Source organism: Oryx dammah, unplaced genomic scaffold (genome assembly GCF_014754425.2).
Source record: "Oryx dammah isolate SB20612 unplaced genomic scaffold, SCBI_Odam_1.1 HiC_scaffold_15, whole genome shotgun sequence".
In the NCBI taxonomy this organism is placed as follows: domain Eukaryota; kingdom Metazoa; phylum Chordata; class Mammalia; order Artiodactyla; family Bovidae; genus Oryx; species Oryx dammah.
The window spans coordinates 28,499,943-28,515,201 of record NW_024070199.1 but is presented as its reverse complement, the minus strand read 5'-3'; the positions used below and the strand labels follow the sequence as shown (position 1 = coordinate 28,515,201).

The 15,259-nt window shown below is 56.7% G+C and overlaps 1 protein-coding gene across 2 annotated transcripts in view; it reads left to right on the top strand.

The window, feature by feature from the left end:
* Nucleotides 1–15,259, top strand: part of KIRREL3 (kirre like nephrin family adhesion molecule 3) — a 609,236-nt gene that overhangs the window by 576,215 nt on the left and 17,762 nt on the right. For both annotated transcript variants that reach the window (XM_040255847.1, XM_040255846.1), the window contains exons 7-11: nucleotides 1,013–1,118; nucleotides 6,039–6,187; nucleotides 7,600–7,727; nucleotides 9,056–9,182; nucleotides 13,526–13,626. In XM_040255847.1, the coding sequence (XP_040111781.1) occupies nucleotides 1,013–1,118; nucleotides 6,039–6,187; nucleotides 7,600–7,727; nucleotides 9,056–9,182; nucleotides 13,526–13,626 (611 nt within the window). The remainder of the gene's footprint in view (nucleotides 1–1,012; nucleotides 1,119–6,038; nucleotides 6,188–7,599; nucleotides 7,728–9,055; nucleotides 9,183–13,525; nucleotides 13,627–15,259) is intronic.

The window sequence follows — 15,259 nt, the reverse complement described above, 5'->3', positions numbered from 1 at the left end:
CACTTTCTCCCTCTCCCTCTCTCTCTCTCTCTCTCTCTCTCGGTCTCTCTCCTTCTCCTTCCCTTCCTCATCTTCACATCTCTCCTACATAGGCATCTCTATGCCCCCCATCCCTCCCCCACTTCCCTTCTGCATGACCTCTCTGTGTCTCTGTCTTTCTCTGCCTCTCTGACTTCCTGTTTCCTCCACCTCTGAGCATTTCGCACTTGAGAGCTGGGCTTCATTGTGTTTAGTGTCAAAAACAAGCCCTGCCTGGGGAGCTGAGGGCTGAGTGACACCTGTCAGGACTCAGCAGAGATGGTTAGGGTCAGGGAAGGCTGTAAGTGCCAAGGTAACAGATGCACCTTTACACAAAGAACCTTTACACAAAGAGACACAAGACGGACGTTTCAAAGACTGAAAAGGTCGTATTTAAAGGGACTTAGTATCCACATCCTCCTTGTGCGCCCCCCACGCCCTTTTCAGACCTCTCTTTCCTGCAGTGGTTTGTTCACCCAAAGCTGGAATGTAGGCAGCATGCACCCTCTGGGGCCCAGACAGCCCTGCTTCTGGGGTGGCTGTTCGTTTAAACACCAGCCTTGAATCCATTCCTGATGCTGGGAAAGACTGAGGGCAGGAGGAGAAGGGGACAACAGAGTGCGAGATGGTTGGATGGCATCACCGACTCAATGGACATGAATCTGAGCAAACTCCGGGAGATAGTGGAGGACAGGGAAGCCTGGCGTGGTGCAGTCCATGGAGTCACAAAGAGTTGGACACAACTTAGTGGCTGAACAACAATAACTTGAATCCCTAGCAGGAGTCCTGAGCCTACTGCCAGGACGCCCTGATTCGGGCACTTCCAGGGACGGAGGGAGCCCTCTGCCGAGGCCCCCAGTTTTCTGGGGACCACCAGGGGAGTGGCTGCTCTGAGAGACCCTGGGGGTGGAATTGCTGGCCTTTACCCTCATGTTCCCCGAAACCGTGGTGCGTACAGCACCGCAGTCTGCAAGGGCACCTCTTCTCTCCACAGACCCCCCACTTGTCAACCTGTCGGTGGAGCCGCAGCCAGTGTTGGAGGACAACGTGGTCACATTCCACTGCTCTGCCAAGGCCAACCCCGCGGTTACCCAGTACAGGTGAGAGGCCCTGCTGGGGAGGTCCCCTCGACACCCCTGCCTGTCGCAGGGCTGTCACCTGCAGTCCAGGCGTCCAGCACCATGCTTGGTCCACTGTGGGTGTCCAGGACCCTTCCCGGCACACCCGTTCACCCCTCCCTGGCCAGGTGGACTTCGCCTTTTCCTCATGAACACATACTCCCTTCCTCTGAGACAGAAGATGTCACTCCTTCTGTTTGCACAGCTTCTGTACCCCTTATTTCTGAAAGGAAGGAGACTCAGGAGAAGAAGCTAAAACAAGCCACCACGGTCAGTCAGATCCAGATTCTAGTCCTGTGCTCACCAAACCGGTCCCCTGGAAGGGTGGGGTTGCCAGGACCTCCGGCCCTGACCATCGGGCACCCAGATTCGTCATCCCCACGGCCCCCCTGCAGCTGTTGCCTGCCGCACTGATGAACGTCTCACTGATTTTCACAAGCCTGTCCTTCCCTGTTGAAGGCGGGATCTGCCGTTTAGTCACTTACAGCTGTCAGCGTGGAGCTCGTGTGGCAGGCACTCAGCGCTCCAGAATGTGGGCTCGCGGACTCTGTAAACACACAGAACAGCGCCTCTGGGCCTCCTGCCTGGGCACCACCACTGCACGAGACTTCAGATGCCAGTGGCCTCGGAGGTGCTCCAGGGCACACTCAGACACTCCCTGCCACCGCCCTCACTCTGCCCCGATCCTTCCCCCAGCCCAGGCCTGATGGTGTCCCCCCGCCACCACTGAGATGGTTAGGAAGCCCCAGCATCACCCAGCGCCAGGGATGCTGATGGTCCCAGACTCGGAAACAAACCTGCCGGTGGGAGTGGAGGACAGAGCCAAAGAGAGGCAGCATGGCCCCAGAGGGCAGAACCTGAGGAAACGGGTCAAAGCAGCAGCCAGAGGTTCAGGCTAGACACAGGTGATGCTCCCTGCAGTGCAGATAATTAATGCTGGAACCAGAAACCCCGGGAAAGCACAGAGCCTTTATCCTCGAGGATATTCTTAAATAGGAGGAAAACCATGTGTCCTCTGGGTTTAACCATTCATCCGGCTAGAGGCAGGAGAAAGATTAGATGACCTCCAGGCTCCCTGGAGTCCTGCGGCCCGGTGGGTCCGGGCAGCAGGTCTGGCTTGGCTAGGACAATGACGAAGGTGCGGCAGGAGACTTCTGTATTTTTCTCTGGGCTTCCACCCTGCACCTGCGAGGCCTGGGCTCCATCCACAGGCGGGCTTCTCTCTGCTATTCACTCTGCTCACAGGCCCTACACACCAAGTGTTGCATGCCCAGAAGAGATTTCTCATGCCAGCTTCCCTGGGCACCCCTTCTCTCCCGCTGACACCCTACCCAAGCAGACCCACCCACATTCACTCTCATATCATGACAATAATAAGGGATAAGTCTACATTTGAAGAGATCATCGAGAAGCAAATGTGGCAACATATTGACCACGTTTGGTGAGTCTAGGCGAAGGGAGTATGGCAGTTTCCTGGATCAGTCTTGTGACTTCTCTATAACAAAGTTATGTTTAGTTTTTAAACTACAAAGTTAATAAGACAGGACCTGCAGGTCTCCATGGGTTCTGGGTCCCTGTGGTTTCCCTCTGTCTCCATCCTTCCCCACAGCTCAGAGTCTGGTCAACAGTCAGTCACAGAGGAGGAGCCAGAGGCACAGGCCGGTCCCCCGCAGGTTTGACAGGCGTGCGCTTGCTCCTACTTGCCTCCTTCCCTCCTGGCCCTCCAGCCTGCCAGAGGCCCCAGAATGCTTCAGTGCGGATCAGGCACCCTCCAGGGCTCCAGAGGCTTTCGGGGAGCCCTTCTGGCCTCCAGGGACATGTCAGGGAGCCCCAGCAGCCCAGGAGGAAGGGGGTGGTGAGAGGAGGCAGGTGTCTATGCCCACCCCCTGTGGCTCAGCCTCTTGGCCTCCGAAAGGGCTCCCCAGCAGGCAGATGTCCTTCTAAATGCAGTGCTGGGGTCCAAGAGGAAAGGCCTTGAGCAATCTCAGCTCTTGAGTACACGGATTTTTCCCAGCTGACCTGGTCGGGACTAAGAGATCTTTGTTTTACAACTTCTGCCTTGGTCTTGATGGCTTCCTCCTGTTTCACGCAAGAGGGTGTGATCTTGGAAATCAGAGATGCGCCCTGGTCCACCCCAGCACCCAGCAAGGGGCCCCAGGTGGATGTGGGAGCCCGTCCAACTGAACTCAGCCTCACTTGGCTGGACCAGCCGCCTGGGGCGAGCACCCTGCCTTTCTGCGCCCCTCTGAGGTCTCAGGGCCCCCACCCCACCATGCAGGGAACAGGGCAGGGGTCTACCAGCCACTGTGAAAGGTGGGGCTGTGGAGGGCAGCCTGTTGGCAGTGACACGCCAGCCTCCTGATTGTGTGATGTAAATAATTAATCCTCTTACATCTGCTCTGGCCAAATTACACACTGATTGGGAAAAGCTTAATCTGACTCCTGTTCCGAGGGGCTGGGCGAGGCGGTGAAAACAGTGGTGGTGGGAGGATGAAGGGACTCGAGGAAAGAGGAGGAGGAGGCCAAGCTGAGAAACTAGAGAAGAGAGGAGATGGGAGTGGATGGGAGATGAGACTGGGAGGTGGGACAGAGAGGGGAGAAGGTGGGAGGGGAGCTGGGAGAGGTTGGGACTTGCTGTCTGCCTCACCCTGGTCATGTGACCTGCTGCTTCAGTAAGTGGGTTGAGCTTCTGGAAGGGATCCCTCCGAGGGTTTTTGTTGTTGTTTTGGGGCTTTTTGTGGGGGGTGGGGGGTACAGAAGGGGAATAAAGACAGGGAAGAAAAAGAGTGGCTGAGTGAGAGGTGAGCTGGGGACTCGTGGGGTGACCCCCAGAGACCCAGTCCCACAACTGGCCTCCTGGGACCCTGACCGTCTCCGAGTTCTTCTCAGTGCCCCCCCATTTCTAAGGTGGGGATCGGCCCTGGGGAGCTGGGGGCAGCATCTGCACAGCCCTCCAGCGTCTCTTCAGCCTCCCTTCTTTGGATCTGAGAGGGGAAGCCAGGCTGGTTGGGGGAAGAGGAGCCCCGTGTAGCCAGGAATGCTGAGTTCCAGGCCAGAGATAGCCCCAGCCGTTCTGAGTTCCTGGGGGCCCCAGTAGGGAGCTTTCACCCTGCTTACACTGTGAGGGACCTCAGACGGGTGGGGAGAAAGCCTCCTCTTCCCCCAGGGAACCCCCAATAATGGAAGAGGACTGCCCAGCAGAGTCTGCTCCCTGGGGCTGTGGGCAACCAGGGGCAGGATGGTCTTACCTGCCTCCTCCCAGCCCAGCCGGCTGCTCCCTCCTCATAGCATCCCACCACCTGCCCCCTCACAGCTGCAGGGTGGGTGGAGCAGGGGCTGGATGCCGATCCACCACTGTGTGTCCCGGACTGAACTCGTCTGCCTCAGGTGGGAGCTGTGCCTGACTGTTAAGTGTGGTCATTAAATTAAAGTTGGAGATTGAAATGATTCATGAATAACTCATAATGGGTTGTTGGGACGCTCCTTCAGCTCTCGGGGAACTATGGCTCGCTCTGTTGTTAAACTGTAATTGTGATTATTAATTGTCTTCTTAATAACGATCTGACACTAATTCAAGATAATAACTGCACAGTGCCAGCCTGGCGCTCTCTGTGGTACTGGGAGATGGCCACCTCCCGAGCCGGATGGCCTGCCTAAGCAGGAGCAGGTGGAGGGAAGGGCAGGGCCCAGGACCCTGTCCTCCGTGACCCCAGGAAAGGGGGCCCCAAGAATGTGGCTACCTGGAGTCGTGGTAGCCCTAGGATAAAGGGGGCCTCCCCAGCCCTGGCAAAGACATGCACTCCAGGGACTTCCTGGTGGTCCAGTGGTTAAGACTCTGTGCTTCCGCTTCAGGGGGAACCAAGATCCCATGTGCCACACAGTGGCCAAAAACAAAACACATTTTAAAAGACATGGACCCCAAAACAGGCCTGAACTACAGTAGGAAGTACCTATTGGGAACTTGTGTGTTTTTAAAAAGGTTTAAGCATAGTAAGAGTAACCCAGGGAAAGCGCTGATTCTCCTTGTGCAGCTGTAAGGAGAGCCCCCAGCCTCACACACATGGATCCCTGGCGTGCTCTGCCATACAGACAGCAGGCTGTCTGCTGCACCAGGACAGTGATCACCGCCCTAGGGCCAGACCCAAGATGCCCATCAGTCAGGGCCAATGAAGGAAGTCAGCATAGCTGTCTTCCCATCACCCCCCACCAACCCAACTCCTGGTCCCATAAAAGCAGTGCTGAGACCAGCCCAGGTCCCCAAGAAGCAGAGCGAGGATGGGAGGCAGAGGGTGTGGAAGAACATGAGTAAGTAGGAGAGGGCTGAAGGGGCACTATGATGGGACCCACTCTGGGGACAGGAGTCAGGACGGGGGAACTGGGAGGAGGGTGGGCAGTCGAGACCATGCCTATCACCTCTCCATCAGCGTCTTGTCTTGTCTGGAAATCAAGCTTCCTGATGCCCGTGCGTGTGTGTACACATGTATGTGCAGACCTTGGCCTCTTCGGTCACGGGCTTGGCCTCCTTTTCCAGTGTGGTCCAGGACTAGACCCCCAGGGGAGCTCAGAGCAGGACAGCCAAGCTGCCCAGGGTCTGGCAGTTGGGTTAGCCGTTGCCTGGCCAGCCACGTGGGTGGACCCACTGAAGAGCCAACCCACCTCCCTCCAGAATAACCCATCAGTCAAGTGCTGCTGGCTGCCTGGTGACCCACAGCCCAGAGCCCACCACCCCACCACCGACCCCTTCCCAAGCCCCAGAAGTAGCCCCTCTGTGGAGGCTCCCCCAAGGGACCCCTTGGGGGCCTGCCCTACCCTGCCCCTCAGCAGGCCTCATCTTCCAGCAGGTGGGACGCGTCCTGCCCCCCGGGCGGGAGGTCCACACCAGCCCCAGTACCTGTGTTGCAGGTGGGCCAAGCGGGGCCAGATCATCAAGGAAGCCTCGGGGGAGGTATACCGGACCACCGTGGACTACACGTACTTCTCAGAGCCCGTCTCCTGCGAGGTGACCAATGCCCTGGGCAGCACCAACATCAGCCGCACGGTCGACGTCTACTGTGAGTGGCTCGGGCCTTCCCTGGCTTATGGGCTCTGGCTGGTCTCTGCTTTCGGCTGGGGGAACCATCATGGGCTCGTTGTACACGACATAAGAACGCCTCCCAAGCTCGGAATCCATGCCCTTTACAGAAAACGTCCCCACGTACTGTCCCATGTTTATCTTGACCCTCATAATCTCCCAGGGAGGGGACTTCCCTGGCGTCCACTGGTTAGGACTCTGCTTTCACTGCAGAGGGCGAAGGCTCCATCTCTGGTTGGGGAACTAAGATCCTACAAACCGCGCAGCATGGCCAAAAAAAAAATCTATTAAATCTATTTAAAAAAAAAAAATCATCTAGGGAGGCTAGAATTCTTATTCCCAGCACCCAGATGAGGGGACGGAGGCCGGAAGTCACACAGCAAATGAGCAGACTGAGGACCAAGATGGGTCAGGCTCCCATCAGGGGCTCTCCCTCCTCGCCACTGGCCAGGCAGGGACCCTCGGGGGAGCCAGCCCTCAGCTGTGTTCACAGCGTTGACCGTCAGCTCATCCAAAGCCTTGTGCAGATTCAGAAGCACTCTTACAAACTTTATTCCTGACCCTCTCACCCCCACTGACCTCAGCAGGAAGTACGATGACTCCCTGTCTGCATCAGGGGACTCTTGCAGGCCTCCTGACCCTGGTTTCACACCTGCTCCCTGAAGGCAGCTCTCTGCACACCCTCCTGTCACTGCCCCTGAAATCCCACTGCTGCACCTGCTCTGGGGACCCAGGCTCCGTCTGCAGGGGCTTCTGGTTAGGGTGGCGGAGGAGCAGTGGGGAGGAGTCTTCACTAACAGGTTGCATGTGGGGAAAGGACCTGAAGGTCTCCCCTTCAATGTTGAAAAGGAGGTGGGGCGGGGCTGGAATAGAGGTTAATGGGGGGCAGGGGGACACCGCACAGGAGGCCTGGTGTCCCACACTCCTTATCTCCCAGCCCTGCGGTGGCCCAGGAGCTGGGCTAGGTGCACGGGGAACTTGGCTCCAGGTCACCTGCTGAGGCCTGAAGGAGGTGGGCAGTTGACTTGAAGGCAGACAGAGATTCTAGGGTGGGAGGCAGGCCCCTCCCTCCACACCCTGGGGCCAGGGTGGGGCTTCCTGGGATCAGGACAAAGGGAAGGGGATGGGAGAGCACTGGAGGGGGCAAATCCAGGCAGAAATGGGGCCAGAGCAGCTTTCTCTGGGCCTGGAGCTGCCTACTTCCACGGTGGGCCCCAGGCAGGCTAGGCTGGGGGAGAGGGGTCCTACTGCTTAGCTCCCAGGCCAGGCCCAGACAGGTGGAGGCCTGACCTGTAAGGGACGGGGCAAGCATAGTTGGGGAGAGAAGGGGCGGACAGGAGGGTCCTGCACCCTGCCCACCACAGCCCCGGCTCCTCCCTCCTCCCACGGCAGTTGGACCCAGGATGACCACAGAGCCCCAGTCCCTGCTCGTAGACCTGGGCTCGGACGCCGTCTTCAGCTGCGCCTGGACAGGCAACCCATCCCTGACCATCGTCTGGATGAAGCGGGGCTCGGGCGTGGTGAGTCCACAGCTGGGACCACAGAGAGCCTGGCAGTGGTGGGGGGACCTCAGGCCCAGGGGGAAACAGCCTCCTGGGGCCCCTCTCACTCACACACTAGAGATGAGAGCCTCCCGTGTAAACTGCAGGAAGAGGGGCCCCAGAAAGGGGAGAGGGAGCCCCAGGTACCCACACCTACCCCCCTTAGCCCTAAACATCTTCGGCCAGTGCAGTTTCTCCCTGTCGTGAACCTTATGAGAAAAGCAGGTGCTCACCAAGATGCTGGGAGTAAAGAGTCCCTAGAAAGGTTTTTCAGCTTTCCCCTAATAGTCATTACCTTCAGCTTTGCGGTTAAGCCTGGCTTTCTCCCTGCTTTTTCCTCTTTTAAAGTGTGTGTGTTCTTTAGAGGAGGAAATGGCAACCCACTCCAGTATTCTTACCTGGAAAACCCCATGGACAGAGGAGCCTGGTGGGTTACAGTCCATGGAGTCGCAAGAGCCGGACACGACTGAGCGACTAAGTACCAAGAGTTTCCCTCCTCCCAGGAGGACCAGCGAGAGCCTCTGGCAGGGAAGCTGGGGGGAAAGTGACCTCTGTGTCCCCTACTGTCTGCTGGGCACTACACTGTCCTCCGAGTGTCACTGCCCCATTATAGGGATAAGGAAAGGGCCTCAAAGACGAGAACTAGAGCCCAAAGCCACACAAGGAGGCAGCTCTGAAGCCGGGATCTCAACTCAGACATCGAATGCCAAAGCCTCTTTCCTTCTCATCCCTCCAAAAGTTAGTGTTAGTCTCTCAGTCGTGTCCAACTGTTTGTGATCCCATGGACTGTAGCCCCGCCAGCCTCCTCTGCCCATGGGATTCTCCAGGCAAGAACACTGGAGTGGGTTGCCATTTGCTCCTCCAAGGGATCTTCCTGACTCAGGGATCGAACCCGGGTTTCCCGTATTGCAGGCTGATTCTTTACTGCCTGAGCCATCAGGGAAGCCCCAAACCTCATCCCAAAGGAACACTGAAATGACTCGGGACAGACAGATCCAGGACCCTCACAGAAGCTCAGCTTTGGGATAGTCCTTCTCTGTCACTCCAGCCTCCCCCCTGCACCCACGACTTAGGGCTGCAGTATCTTCAGCCTCGCAGGGTCCTCTGTGCTGGGGCTCATCCCATAGGACGATCCGCCTGGCGTGCTGTGTAATAAGACATTCCGCCCCCTCCCCTACCCCGGGGCTGTTCACCGAGACGCTGCAGACCTAGCCCCACCGCCGCCCCCAGCTGCCTCTCAGCCCTTCTGGTTCAGAGACAGAGCCCAACCCCTACTCTTAGTGTCTGACCCTCTCCACGTCTCCCAGGTCCTGAGCAATGAGAAGACCCTGACCCTCAAAGCCGTCCGCCAGGAGGACGCGGGGAAATACGTGTGCCGAGCCGTGGTGCCCCGGGTGGGGGCTGGGGAGCGAGAGGTGACGCTGACTGTCAATGGTAAGACCCCACTCATGCCAGGGCGGGGGTGGGGGCCCAAGAGGGTCCCAGGCATTGCTCCGAGGGGTTGGTTTCTGCTCTGGGTCTATAGCGTTCCATCCACCTCTTCACGTCCACATCAGAGCCCAGCCCCGACGTGAGGAGGGACCCGGGTGGTTTCCTGGTCACCTCCCTCCTCTGTGCTTCTTCCACGAGATCTCAGCCCTAAAAGTGATGGCTGATGGATTTTTTCCTGACCAGGTAAAAAGGTGAGAGGATCACTGGGCAACCAACATAGATCCCACATCCATCCTTTGACCTTAACCTTGGCCCTGGCGGGGAATTTTGGAAGGCATCTCTGCGACTCCTGGTCTACCTCTTCCCTTTGCATTAGAACCGCTCAACCGGAAAGACCCATCACCATCCCCACAGGGCCAAGTTCAAAGGGTCCCCTGAGGGCAGGGAACTGGTCTTATTATATATGATAAGGTCACAGCAGAGCAGGAGAGAACAGTGTGAGTTGCCAGGCAGCTGTCACGTGAGATGTTAAGGGCACAGGGCCTGGATCACGGGATGTGGAAGGTCACAGAGAAGCGGGGACCTAGCTCAGGTCAGACCCAAGAAGGCTGGAGCAGCGGCACAGGAGTTCCGTGCTCCTGCCGTCCTGCGCGCTCGGCAGCCAGCTCAGCTGGTCTGACGGGTGAGGATGCTGAGGGCACCCCGACCCCGCATTAACAGTCAACTTCCCTCTGCTGGGTTTCGTTTCTGCGCGAGCCCCCTGCTCTCACATAGTCCACTTCTGATCAAAGCCCTGAGGCTCTGAGCCCCGGCAAGAACCGAACCACCGACCCAACTCTGTAGGGCTGCTGCAGACCAGGGCCCAGGCGAGGGGCTGAGCCAAGACCCGGAAGTCAGCCCGAGTGGCTTCATCTCGACCCAGGAAGCTGCCCACTGACAGCCATCTGGCCTCCCTCTTGCTAGAGACTGACCAGCTTGGTGCATCCTCACCGCACCCCGCCCCCCCGCCCCCGCGGCCCCCCCCCCCCCCCCCCCCGGGCGCACCCCCCCCCGCCCCCGCCCCGCCCCGCCCCACCCCGCCCACTGATGGCCCCGCCCACTGATGGCCCCGTTAGCCAGCCTGCTCTGTCTCTTTCTTCTCCCTCCTCCCCACCCCCAGAGGGAGGGTGAATCTGCTCAGACCCCAGAACTGTCTGTCCCGGGCAGAACCCGGTCTCGGGAGCCTTCCTGCCTTTCCTACGTGTCCCCAGGATGCCACCAATAAATTGGCGCTGCAGGGCTAAAAATAACAGCATCTGATCGCGCCTCCGTATATCCATGGCAACACGGGCTGCAGCCTTTTCCTGCCGGCTCCAGTGTCTGACACTCGGCTCCCCCGGCACCAGGCCCTGGTGAAATCAATGGGCTCCCACTGGCCCCCTGGGAGGGCGCAGGGAGTCGTGCTGGCCAGCTCCCCTCCGATGGCCCTGTGACCAGTCCAGCTGGGGCCCTTCAGACTCACACGTGGCCCCGCAAGCCTGAAGCTTTTCAAGGAGCATCCTCGTGTCTGGGGGAAGCACGGTCGATACAGGAGGGGCTGAAATGCGTGTCACTTCAGACTTTCAAGCATTTTCCAATGGGCATCAAAGCGGTTTCTCGAGGAGGGAACACACACCTCAGAGGGACATTCCTCTAGGATGGGACACCCCAGCCTGGGCCCTGGAGTCTCCAGGGTGTGATCTATACCCTCCAGCGTTCTTCGTTCCGACCCCCTCCTCTGCCTCCAATCCTTTGGCACAGGCTCCCCTTGGCCGCCAAGAAGGGAAACGCCCAAGAGACCAAAGTGAAGCAAGGAGGCAGGGGGATGAATGGACGGGCCCGCAGAGAGGACCCTGCCAGCCCACACTATTCCCAGTCTGGAGTAGACTTGGGAATGAACTTATCTGTACTTGTGTCTAGAGAACAGGTGGAGGGATGGTGAAGACCTTTGGGCAGGGACTGGACCCAAGGGCCCCACACTACTGACAAACCCCAAATGAGGTGAGGTTCTTGTCCAAATGCACCCAGGCTGGGGGGTTACTGCTGGCCATCACCCTCTGGGGAATAAACTTGCCTAGATCTCGACTGATTGGGCTCAAACCTGGGATTTGCAGAAACGGGATGGAAAGCATATTACTGCTGTGTTCCGATCCCCCTAACCCTGTCTCCCCTCCCCCAGATTTCTGTTTTCGCGTGAGAAGCCCTTATATGTGTATGCATTTTGTTGTTCAGCCGCTCAGTCATGTCTGACTCTTTGCAACCCCATGAACTGCAGCAGCCAGGCCTCCCTGTCCTTCACCATCTCCTGGAGTTTGTTCAAACTCATGTCCGTTGAGTCAGTAATGCCGTCCAACCATCTCATCCTCTGTCACCATCTCCTCCTCCTGCCCTCAATCTTTCCCAGCATCAGGGTCTTTCCTGGTCACTTTTAGAACAGCTGAGACACACCACCCCACCCCCACCAAGGAAATCCTAGTTCCTGGGAAGTGAAGGCAAAGAGGTTTTATGGGATCATCACTTTCCGCTCAGCAGCATGCCTGCCTTTCAAAAGCCAAAGGCTTCTTGGAGCTAAAGGATCTAAGAGAGAAACCCCTGAGGGTGGGAGCCCTTACCATGAGGGTCCCCGCCATACCCAGCACCAAGCCATTTCCCAGCCTAAACGCAATAGGAGTCACCTCAGCGATTCCCACGACGTTTCTCCCCTTGGCTGAGAGCCACTCGTGGAAATGCAAATCTGCTTTAATTCAGGTGGCTAATATACAGCAAATATGTTTGCAGCAGCTTTTGTTTTGTTCCCAGCATAAATCTGCCCGTCCTCCAGGTCCCTTGCTTTAGTTCTCTTTCCTGCCACCTAAGCCCCACACTTTACCCCAGGGATTGAAAAGAGGGCACAAGGGTTTCTGCCCCCACACCCCTTGCCTCAGCCACCCAGCCCAGCCAGGAGCCCGAGTCTCCTCTGTCCCAGTCTCACTGCCAGCTGGGCATCATGAAGGAATAACCTGGGTTAACAAACAGGCAGAAATGGACAGGAAGCACTGCCAGATTCCTGGTGGATCTTCCAGGCTGTCTGATGTGGTAAATGAGCCAAGTGTCCCTGGGGACATCCATGATCACGACCGGTACACCTGCGCACACCTGGGCCAGATATGATAACGTTGAGGTCAGCTTTGGAGCCATGGTCCCCCCTGGGCTGGCTGGTATGTACATGGAGGCAGACAAGATGATGAACTAAGGGATCTCCTGAGACACCTGTGAGATGAAGGCTGTGAAGTATCCAGCCCAGTCCATCTATGTGGGGTGATTCCCCACTTGGGGGAGGAAGACCTTATATTTCCCTTCCTGCCTGGTTTGCCTGGCTGGCCAAGGACACTGATTTGTTAGGCAAGCACACCCTCTACTGGATATATGAAGGAATGGTTTGAAATTCAAAAGCTGACTAAGAGGCGACTTTAGTTTGCCAACAAAGGTCATAGTCAAAGCTATGGTTTTTCCAGTAGTCATATATGGATTTGAGAGTTGGAGTATAAATAAAGCTGAGCGCCGAAGAATTGATGCTTTTGAACTGTGGTGTTGGAGAAGACTCTTGAGAGTCCCTTGGACTGCAAGGAGATCCAGCCAGTCCATCCTAAATGAAATCAATCCTGAATATTCATTGGAAGGACTGATACTGAAGCTGAAACTCCAATATTTTGGCCACCTAATGCAAAGAACTGACTCATCTGAAAAGACCCTGATGCTGGGAAAGATTGAAGGCGGGAGAAGGGGACGACAGAGGATGAGATGGTTGGATGGCATCACTGACTCAATGGACATGAGTTTGAGTAAGCTCCAGGAGGTAGTGATGGACAGGGAGGCCTGGCGTGCTGCAGTCCATGGGGTCACGAAGAGTCGGACATGACTGAGTGGCTGAACTGAACTGAACTGACTTTAGTTAGGGGAGGTGACTTTCCTTCCTTCCTTCCTTCCTGACACCTCCCCCACTCCCTTCTCAGGTTTACCGCCTCCTCCATAACGCTCCCCCCGCCTGCCAGGTAGATTTCTCTCTCCTGTGAGGTCCGTTAGCACTTTGCCTGGTGTCAGCCTCACCTCCTTCTATCACCACCACCATCTTCTATTACAGCTTTTCATATCTCTGGGAATCCTGAATTAGAGGCATTCGCTCACTCTTCTTCTCCTGAAAGGTTATGACTGACGCCTCCTTTATCTCTGAAGCCCCTGCTAAATGTCTGCTGAATGAATGGATGTATAAACTTCTGAACTTGCCGCCAGGGGTCCAGCCAGTGGCCCGCCCCTCCCAAGTCTCTGATATGATGCTGTCTCCCCAACAGGACCCCCCATCATCTCCAGCACCCAAACCCAGCATGCCCTGCATGGGGAGAAGGGCCAGATCAAGTGCTTCATCCGGAGCACGCCACCTCCCGACCGCATCGTGAGTTCCTGGGGGCGGGCTTGTGGCAGGGGGCGGGGGCAGTGAGCAAGGGGCACAGCCGCCCCCACACACACACACTGGACAGTCTGGTGGGTCATCTCTGCCCACAGCTGCTCAGCCATCTGGCTAGTCAGTCTCACCTCTGCTCTCCCTTTCTTATTGGGAAAAACTATTCCTTGGGAAAGCATCAGGAAGACAAAAATCACGGGCAATTTCCTTTCTTAGGATGGGGTGTGCTGCTCGCCCATGGGTGTGTTTAACTCCGCTCTGCCTCTCAGCTCTGCCTCTGACCGCATTCAGCATCCTGGGGGCAGGGGGGAAAGAGGGCAGCAGAAAAAGATAAACCATCTCTTCCCTTTCCTGGGTTCAAGGCCAGCCATTAGCAAAGTCATAAACAGGAAGCAGTTATAGTCGGCAGACCCCTCTCTGCACCTCCGGAGGCCTCCTCTGCTTGGCTGTCCATGGAGGACGCTGCCCCATTTATCAAGTTTTCCCTGCAAAAGCATCACTCCATTCTCCCTGCCCCCTTCCTCCAAACCCTGCTCCCCGCAGGGCAGTGCGGCTGAGGCAGCCAGACTAGCTCAGTCCTTGTCCTCCTGGGTATTTGTCTTTGTAAAAGTGGGGTCTTCCAGCCAAGTTCAGTTGAAACTGGCAGGAGCTGGGGCAGAAAAAAAGAGAGGCAAGGCCCAGGGCCCAGGTGGTCCTGCCAGAAGACTCAAGTTCACAGGGCAGCTTTACCTTTCCTCAGGGATGGCGGTGCCAGAGTGGCGGGCAGGAGCACGTGGCCGATAAGTAAGATGCCCTCCTGTAGATGAAGACGTTACAGTTACACCTTTCCTCAGGGGTTGAGCTCATTCACTGTCTGAGTCACACAAAAATGGCAAGAGTTCATGCATAGGACTAATACCTATGTTTCTCTGTTCCTTTCGCTCTTTTAATTGTTTTTAAAGTGTAAGTGTAATTATATTTCATTGTCAATGGAACATTATCAACACTATCCCATTGTAGATAATATCCAGTCCACCCCTAAACATGTTCACACAGTCTTTGTCTTTGTGGAGATGGGACTCGAGGCCAGGGGTTCTCAACTGGGGGAGTTCTGCCCCCGGGGAACATTTGGTGACAGTGTTGGATGCAGTTAAACACCCCCACAGAGCCCAGGGCAACCCCCACAACCAGGAGTGACCTGGAAGCAGCTCGGGGCTCATCCACCTCACCCTCTAGCACGCATTCTGTTGCCGAACACTGCAACAAGAAGGGTGGGGGACCGTGTACCTGAAATGGGTCTGAGAATCAGTAAACCATCACCATCCTAAACCGAGCTAGACGAAGATTCTCTCAGAGCACAACCTTTGTACAAACAGACATTGGGAGTTACAAAACCAGACTCAGTCAGCCTGGGGCTGGTCTTCACCACCTGTCAGGGGCGCCATCTGAAGGAGGGGCTCCCATCACTACCCCAGGGCCCCCTGCTCACCCAGGGAAAATGTTCCAACCCAGAGCTGCATAGGGACCCTTGTTGATGGAAACACTCTCTGAGGTGGCCCAGCCTCTACGCGTGAGTGTGTGTATGTGGGCGCACGCACTTGCTGTCTGTGAGGTGGTGGGTGTATCTGTGTTGTGATGTGTGTGT